This window comes from Theobroma umbraticum, unplaced genomic scaffold, assembly GCF_002168275.2.
Source record: "Theobroma umbraticum cultivar Fairchild unplaced genomic scaffold, ASM216827v3 scaffold_106.0, whole genome shotgun sequence".
Classification (NCBI taxonomy): domain Eukaryota; kingdom Viridiplantae; phylum Streptophyta; class Magnoliopsida; order Malvales; family Malvaceae; genus Theobroma; species Theobroma umbraticum.
In genome coordinates this window covers 2,318,802-2,328,600 of record NW_018397276.1, presented here as the reverse complement: position 1 = coordinate 2,328,600, position 9,799 = coordinate 2,318,802, and the positions used below count along the sequence as shown (strand labels likewise).

At 33.5% G+C, this 9,799-nt stretch overlaps 1 protein-coding gene across 2 annotated transcripts in view; it reads right to left on the bottom strand.

Moving 5' to 3' along the window:
- The window catches only part of LOC110427609 (S-adenosyl-L-methionine-dependent methyltransferases superfamily protein), a 6,413-nt gene extending 5,451 nt beyond the window's left edge, over nucleotides 1–962 (bottom strand). For both annotated transcript variants that reach the window (XM_021443153.1, XM_021443154.1), the window contains exons 1-2: nucleotides 712–962; nucleotides 572–635 (exon numbers count right to left, since the gene is read on the bottom strand). In XM_021443153.1, coding sequence (XP_021298828.1) covers nucleotides 572–635; nucleotides 712–913 — 266 coding nt within the window. In that variant the 5' untranslated portion in view covers nucleotides 914–962. The remainder of the gene's footprint in view (nucleotides 1–571; nucleotides 636–711) is intronic.
- Between the last annotated feature and the right edge of the window lie 8,837 nt (nucleotides 963–9,799).

Below are 9,799 nucleotides of genomic sequence, written 5' to 3'. Positions count from 1 at the left end.
TTAAAAAAAGATCAAATGAAAACTAATTTTCAAAATCAAAACCGGTAGATTGATAAAGTTCAATGAGACGATCAATAACATACAAAAAATTCATTAAAACTACTGCTTATACACAAAATTTGACCGATACTTATTAAATGATCAAAAAGAAATGGCTATCATAATTTTTACTAAAAAAAGTTTCAAAACTTATTCAAAATGTTTCAAATTTTGTAGAGCCTTTCGATCTATCAGTTTGGGTGTTCGATTTTAGTTTGTATTTGATCACTTATAATAGGGAACCTCACGAAATTTGACATAAAAAACATTATCTAAGTCTTGCCTTTCAGTAAAATGCCAAATTGTCCAACTGTGTTTACATCCATCCATGTCAATAGTCCAAAGTCAGACAAAATAAACATTGGAAAGTCGCACAAAATAGCATTACTCAATGTTCTAAAGCAAACCACACATAGTAGCAGACAGTGTACAGTTTATAACTTTGCATAAAAAGAACCAAGCAAATCAGAAAAAAGGAAGAGACGCACAAAGATAAATAAACAAACAAAAATATGGGTGGTTAAGTACCTACAAATGAGCCACTTCTGTTGCTTTCTTCTTCCCCAATCTATAACCCACCAACTCATCCTCTAACCCTGAAATTGTATACTAAAAAATAAGTCCATTTACTTCAATTTTAAATCCAAAAAAATTGATGGTAATATTAAATACCTGAAAGTGGACAATTTCTGGAGAGAGAAGTTGATGTGTCTCCATTACTATGAACAATGGATTTGGAACTGCAGCAAAGGCTTTTGGAGGTCCATTTCAGTGATGAAGAGAGAGCACAAGAGGAGCTGAGCAAATTTGTTTGAGTAAGGAATCTGTTTAATAGCACTGGGTTTAAGCATAAGCAAATTCTCAAAGCTGACATTGTTCTCAGTTCTCGGAAATGCTCTGACACTCGCCTTCGTCTCAGTAGTCGGGAGGCAATAGGAAAAGGATACCCAAAGCTGCCCAAAGGCTCAGCTTCGGGCTTTAGAGGCTTCATGGTCGAGCCGGGCCAGGTTTGGATGGGCCTCATAAGACCCAAATTTCTAAGCTAAGTCCAGACCCGACTATTTATATAATATTTTGTTATTAAAATAATAAAAAAAGTTTTTATAGTAATATTTAAAGATTTTTTTCATATATTTTAAAAATTAAAATTAAATAAAGCTATTCTATTTATTAATAAAATAATTTTGTTGGACAACCTGACACGGCTTAGAGTTATGGTCATAATAGCACTTCAAAAAATAGTTCATATTACATAGTTCATAACAAAATCGGGGATATTACAATACAGTTCAGAACAATTGTGCATCACAACCATTAGCAAGTCAATGATCAAACCAAAATATAGTTACTAACTAAAGAAATGTCCATTTCCTATATGACATAAATCGGTAATGGTATATCCTTTAGTTACCAATAAGATTTGATAATGGTATAGCCCTTATTATTATAGAATACATGGTGCTTGTACAAGTGGAATCACTGCATCATTCTCGTTCTCCTCAAAAAATTATTATTGTATAACCCCCATTACTTTAGGCTTACAGATGTCAATGGTATAACCCCATTAACTTAGACAACATTTCACTTTCTTCTACTATATCAATATTTACATATTTATCATAAAATTCATCATTCTCATTCAACAATGTTACATATAAAACTTCTTAAAGATGCATTTTTACACAACTCATATAGTATGTGGGATCAACATCACATATGTGGCAACATAACATATGTCATGTGCTCATCTTTACCTCATATAGTATGTGGAAACAACATCACATACATGTCATCATAGCGTATATCTCTCGTTTTTATCTCATATAGTATGTGGAAACAACATCAAATACATGTCAACATAGCATATATCTCATGCTTGTTCTTATCTCATATAGTATATGGAAACAACATCACATAACAACATCACATACAAGTCATCATAGCATATAACCCATGCTTGTTCTTATCTCATATAGTATGTGGAAGCAACATGACGTGCATGGCATAATAACATTTAGCATGTGTTCATTCTTATTTCAAATAGCATGTGGAACAACATCACATACATTGAGATATAGCACATTTCATGCAATTTATGCATACTTCACGAAGTGGTTGTTTGGTTTAAATCAACTGAAAGGATTTGTAGCCTTTTGTTGAAATATAATATATAGTAAGATATTTACATATACATAAGTTTTGAAAACTCTTTCAAAACATGAGTTCAACCATAAACATAATTTTTCCCCTATAAAAATATAATGAAAGTCATATCAACCAAGTAAACCATCAAACCATAACTTTAGCTTTACATATTAAAATCGTTTGAAAGTGGTGTATCCATTCACCTTGACAAAAGTGTCCTTTTAAGCCTTGCTTCATCAAACTTTGCTTATTCTACAACACTCAAGCTCAAAAAATCTTATCACAATAATTTTTAAAAGTCCAATTCAACCCCCTCTTAGAAATTCTTATTACTTGTTCATTGAGTTAACATTTCTACCAATCATGTTGCTTTTGCAAAGTATGATTTGTTGCAAAAACTCTTCCCCTTGGCTTCCCTTACCTGTATCCACTCACAGAGTCTTTCTAACTCATCCATTATTTTTCCTCATTTTTGTTTTACAGATTAATAGCTCAATTGGCTAGGCGCCTTCTTTCCAACCCACTAGTGTCTCTACATTTTGTAGTGTGTCAAGTCATGATGTAATGAGTTAGTGTGGAAAGAAAGGCTAGCACTTGACTAAGCCTTTAAAGTTAATAACCAAGTTTCAAATATTGAAACTTTAAATTCAAGTTTGAGAGAAGAACTTAAGAATAGTTTTCGATGATTTAAAAGCTAAGCTTAAGGGTCCTATTTATTGTGTTATAGGCCCAAGCCTTAACAAAACTCTATCTGTGGTTGTCTAGTACAACTAGAATAATTAATAAGATATTTAAATAAAACAAATGTTTTATTCCTAATTAGAACATGACTATCCTAAAGTCCTAATACAAGGAAAAAGAAACTCTATTATACTTATAATTCCTATGTAAAACTCCTAACTAAATAAGAAAAATATTAAAATTATGGATATGCCCATTTATGACATTTAGGCTTTTTGTTTTGGCTTTTGACACTTTGCCTACTCCAAGAAATTATTTGCTAGACGTTTTACATCAGTCCCTTCCTTTTGAGAAAAACTCAACTTTGAGTTAACTTGTATATTTGGATACAAGGGTTCATCTGATGAATGAAATGGGTAAATGTCTGCCACGTTGAATGTTTTGGAAATTTCCATTATGTCTGGTAGATCCACAACATATGCATTGTCATTGATCTTCTTCAAAATCTGGTACGGTCCCTAATTTTTAGGCTATAACTTACCATAAGTCCTTATTGGAAACCTTTCTTTTTGCAGACACACCATCACTTGATCTCCCACTTCAAAAAATCTACTTCCTGTGGTGTAGATCTGCAACTTTCTTATACTTGGCATTAGCTTGCTCTAATTTCTATTTCACCTTTGGTTGAACATCTTGCAACTGATTAGCCATATTTTCCATAACCACATTAAATCCAGGAACTCTAAGCAACTTAACCAAGTCAAGAGCATGCCGTGGTGGCTTTGTGTATACAATAGAAAATGGAGATTTTTCTATGGCACTATGAACAACATTATTATAAGCAAACTCTGCTCGTGCCAATGTAAAGTCCCATTGCTTCGGTCTATCACCACAAATACTGTGAATAAGGTTGCCAAGGGTTTTGTTCACCAATTTAGTTTGGCCATCAGTTTATGGATGACTTGTGCTACTGAAATTTAAGGATGAATCAAACATCTTCCACAAAGTCCTCCAAAAATGACCAAGAAACTTACTATCTCGATTTGAAGCGATGGTTTTAGGCACACCATGTAGACGAACAACCTCATTGAAAAACAATTTGGTTATGCCACTTGCATCTGAAGTCTTCTTGCAAGGGATAAAATGGGCCATTTTAGAAAACTTATCCACAATAACAAAAATAGAATCCATGCCCTTTTGTGTTCAAGGTAATCCAAGTAGAAAATCCATAAATAAATCCTCCCAAATATTTTCTAAAATAGGTAAAGGCGTATACAAACCAGCATTTTGGGACTGTCCCTTTACAGTTTGGCATATGTAACATCGCTGCACAAATCTTGTTACATCCCTTCTCAGATGTGGCCAATAATATCTCTTTGCAAGAGTAGCAACTGTCTTATCACAGCCTAAATGGCCAGTAAGACCTCCACTTAAATAACTTTTCTCTCAATGAAGATCTACGAATGCAAAGCTGGTTGCCTCACATTAAGAAACCATCATGAACGTAAAAATCCCCAATAGGTTGATCTGTGATACACTTTTCCCATGTATCATGAAAATCTTCATTTGTATGATATAATTCCTTGACTATATCAAAACCCATAACTTCTTATCTTATTGTCACTAACAGATCTGCACGTCTACTCAATACATCTGTTACTTTATTCTATACTTCAACCTTGCGCTTTAGCTTGAAAGGAAACTTTTGTAAAAACTGAAACCACTTGGCATGCACGTCTTTACTAATCTGTTTCTGACTATTTAAGTACTTTAATGCCTCATGATCTGAGTACAAAACAAATTCCTGCCCAACCAGGTAATGCTCCCAATTTTTGGAAGCACGCACAATAGAATATAATACTTTGTCATATGTGGTCCACCGACGCCTTGCCTCAATAAGCTTCTCATTGAAAAACGCTACTGGTTTCTTCTTTTGTGAAAGAGCAGCTCTTATTCCCACATTATTAGCATCACATTCAACTTCAAATAATGTATCGAAATCCGGTAATGCTAAACAGGAGAGGAACATAGCTTTTCCTTTAGCACAGCAAAACTGGTTATATTTTCTTCTCCCCACTAAAACTTGCCTTTCTTCAGGCATTCTGTAATAAGTGCTGCAATACTACTAAAATTTTTGATAAAATGCCCATAAAATGTTGCTAACCTATGAAAACTTTTGCCTTATCTTATTGTTTTTGGCGTAGGCCATTCTCTAATAGCTCGAGTCTTCTCCTCATCCACCTAAATTCCATTTGCACTAATTACATAACCTAGGAATAACAACTTGTTTGTGATAAAGTTGCACTTCTTCAGGTTCACATACAACTTAATTTTTTGTAAGATTATTAATACTTTGTGCAAGTGCAAAAGGTGCTTCTCTTCTGATCTACTATATATCAGGATATCATCAAAATAAACCACCACAAATTTTCCCATAAAAGGTTTTAGTACCTAATTCATCAATCGCATAAAAGTACTAGACGCGTTGGTCAACCCGAATGGCATCATGAGCCACTCAAACAACCCTTCCTTTGTCTTAAAAGCTATATTCCACTTATCTCCAAGTTTAATTCGAATCTGGTTGTATCCACTACAAAGATCAATTTTTGTGAACAACTTAGCCTCATGTAACCTATCAAGTATGTTATCTAGCCTAGGAATTGGGAACTTGTATCCAACAGTAATTCTGTCGATGGCTCGGCTATCCACACACATCCTTTAACTTTCATCTATTTTGGGGTTAATAAGGAGGGAACTGCACATAGACTCATACTCTCTTGGATATATCCTTTGCGTAATAATTCCTCCACTTTTTCCTTGAGAATCTTACTTTCCTTTGGGCTCATCCTATAATGAGGCAAGTTTGGCAAACTATCACCAAGAATCAAGTTAATAAGGTGCTGAATATCTCTTATGGGTTGTAAACCATTAGGTAAATCTTCTGGTATCACCTAATTGAATTTTGCTGGTAATGGTTTGACTGTTTTTAGATGCTCTACTATTATGATCCTCTTCAATTGATAACACTTGTTTCACAATCAGAGCATACACCTCTTTTGACTCCTTGAAAACAGTCTCTATCTTATTCTTCGAATAAGTAAAGGTAAAGAAAGTACACCCTTCTAATTTAGAAGCTTTGGTTTTGGCACTTCCTTTCATTGGTAGTAAAGTAATCCTTTTGCCATCTTTGTCCAATTTGTAGGTGTTTTCTCTTCCATCATGTTGCACTGCAACATCAAATTGCCAAGGTCTACCAAGTAACAAGTGGTAAGCATCCATATCCACAATATTAAAACACACCTCATCCTTGCATTTACCAATGGAAAAAGGCACCTTACATCATTTTGTTACATAAATTTTTTCTACTGTGTTAATCTAGCTAATAGTGTCTGGATTAGGGTGTTTATCTGCTCTAAATCCCAAACTTTCCATAGTATCCTTACCAATAATATTTTTGCAACTACCACTATCAATAATCACGTCAAATAAACAGTTGGTGATGGTGCACATAGTTTGAAATAATTGATGCCGTTGCGTATTATCCTCTTGTTTTGGAGACAACATCATTATTCTCAACACATAGTTTTGGCCATCATTATCATCCTTATACTCGTCATTATCCCCATTTGGACTATAACAAATCTCATCATCATTTTCTTCTAGTTCCACCAGATGTACTGCTTTCCTGAGAGGACAATCACTAGATCTATGACCAGGTTCATTGTATTTGAAACATTTCCCTAGATTTGGTTTAGCACAGGGATTTGCAACTTTTTGCCTTTCTTTCGCTTTTATCACTTTCTGTTTTCAATTGCCTTCTCTTCTTTATACCAGTCATTGCGTGCAAAACTATCATGAACTGATTTATTCTTGTCATTGGATGCTTTATAATTATCCCTGCTGTAACTTTTGCAAGAATAATCAAGTCTATTCTTTTCTCATAACAGTAATTCAGCTTTTAAAGAAATATTTCGTGTTTCAGATAAATTTCGTAATACTTGTACCCTTATGTTGTCTCTGATAACTAGCTTCAACCCTTCTAGATACATGGCAACCTATTGCCCCTTAGTCTCCCTCAGATCATTTTGCTTTGCTAGCCTCATAAATTCTATAGTATATTGATGTATAGTTTTCTAACCTTGATGGCACCTTTGGTATTGCTAGAATAAAATCTACTCATAATCGAGAAGAAGAAAATCTTTATGTAACAACTGCTTCATCCAATACCAAGTTATAACTGGTGCTTTCCCCTCATGATTCCTTCTAGACAACAACCTTTCCCACCATGCAGAAGCCACACCTTTCAATCTACAAGTGACAAGTCTTACCCTGTTTCTTTTTAAAATTTCCATATATTCAAAAAATCTTTCTATTTCTGCAATTCAATCTAAAAAATTTTCAATATTAAAACTCTCATCAAAGCAAGGAATATCTATCTTTAATATGAAATCGTGAGTATCTCTATCACCATAATCATTCCTTCCATATCCAACATACCTTTCTGCAACATAATCGTCCTCCATTTCTAAATCTTCCATGCGGACTTGTTGCCTATGCCCATTTGTAATAATATGTCTGCCAATAGGTTGTTCGAAAGCTACATCTTCTTCGATACGTGGCCCTTCATCATTCTGGTTTCTGTTGGCATCTACGCCAAGAGCATCAAGTCGATTTGTAATTTCTTCAAAGTGTCATTCCAAACGCTAGAATTTGAGATCCATTCGTTGCTCCAAAGCCCTCAACATCACCCCTTGATCTTGCGTTATAGATCGTAAGGTCTGAATTCGCCAATCTTCGTCATGAGAATTGTCGCTTACCATAACTGGGTCATTTGCCATTAGATTGAATGAGTCTTTTCCCGCTCTAATATTAACTAACACAACGAGTTAGCGTGGAAAGAAAGGCTAGCACTTGACTAGGCTTTTAAAGTTAATAACCAAGTTTCAAATATTGAAACTTTAAACTCAAGTTTGAGAGAAGAACTTAAGAATATTATTTGATGATTTAAACACTAAGCCTAAAGGTCCTATTTATAGTATTATAGGCCCAAGTCTTAACAAAAATCTACCTCTAGTTGTCTAGTACAACTAGAATAGTTAATAAGAGATTTAAATAAAATAAATGTTTTATTCCTAATTAAAACATGACTATCCTAAAGTCCCAATACAAGTAAGAAAGATATTCTATTATACCTATATTCCTATGTAAGGCTCTTAACCAAATAAGAAAAATATTAAAATTATGAATATGCCCATTTATAACTTTTGGGCTTTTCGTTTTGGCTTTTGACGCTCTGCTTGCTCTAAGAAATTATCTGCTAGACGTTCTATGTTAAGTCAAGTCCTTAAATGTTTATATTTACAAAGATATTTGGAATTGTAAATAAGTATTTACATGCTCATATTTGCTTTATAATTGTGAATATTATGTTGAGCCCCAAAATGGGTGCATATGAATGGTAATACTAGTGGTGAAAGGACCATAAATGAAAATGGCACGAGATGTGTTCCAAACTACAAAATTATATGTTATGTGAATATTGATATGAAATGAGATCGAAACCACACATTATGTCAAGAAGTTCCATAATGATGTGATGATGTTTATTTACTTGTGAATCGTATTATATAATTGAATGTTTATATGAATTTGATGGATGACAAGCCCATGCATGTTGATTAATGCTTGCTTCAACTTAGTGGGCCATACCCACTTAGGTCTTCACACCGGTCATGGGTCATGACACTACATTTTTTTTGTGTTGACTGAACTTGGAAATAAGACCAAGCTACTTACATACCTCCTAATATGAAGGATTAACTCATAACATAATTCTTTTTTTTTTTTAATGTCCTTAATTTTGCCAAAGTCATCATTTTAAGGATTTTCAACTTAACGGTCCTTTTTTTTTTAGAACCTAAATTTTCCTAAGTTGTCTTGGTAAGGATTGCCTTTTTCAACTAGTGGTTTAGGCTCCTTCTGTGGAGCAATTGATATTCAAGCGTAATGTCACTTTAACAATTTGCCATTGATTAGGCCAATTGTGAGGAGTAGACCTAAGCAATCAGCCTTCTTTGCTTTAGTTGCAATTTGATTGTTCAAACGATCATCGACATCAACTTGGTAGTGTTAACATTGCAAAGATTTGAATTATCTTTAATCGAAAAGAATTTTTTTTATGGGTTGACTAAACTTTGCGATGAGACCAAATTGCCTATGTATCTTCTAATACGAAGGTGTTGTCCACATTTGTACCCTTGCAAGAATAGGTATCTAACATATAATATAATGACAAGTAAAGTGTCGATCCCACAAAAAATTGCTATAAAATTTTCACTATGTATTAAAATTAACACAATTCAATCTTATCTAAACAAACAAAATTAAGTAACTAAATATATTATAAATTAACGAAATTTAAATAACAAGAATTTAAACTAAAAACATAAAATAATAATAAAGTTGGATAAATATCAACTCAAACAAGCCTAGGATTACAATATCCCTCACATTTCATCTAAATCTTACTTTCTCTCTTAACTTATTCCAATGGGTTGAATTGCTAACATAAAGTCCTCAATTATTTTTAAGGCTCTCTCGAAACTCTTGTAAAAATATCTATTTTAATGAAAACACTATATCTCTATGTGTATTGAAATTAAAACAAATTTATTAAGTTCAAACTTTAATACTAGCTACATATGGCATATAAGTATATTTCTATCCTATGCCATCAATTCTTATATGGCTCACCTCTTCCTCTTAAAGTTTTAATTGTTTCCATTTTTCACTAATTTCCTCCATAAGATTGCTTCCAATCGAAATCAAAATACTAAGAAACAATAAGAAATTGAATTACGAACATGCCAGCGCCAACGACTAATTATTTAACCTTGGCAATCCCCTTGTTCAATCAACAAGATGGGCACTCCCA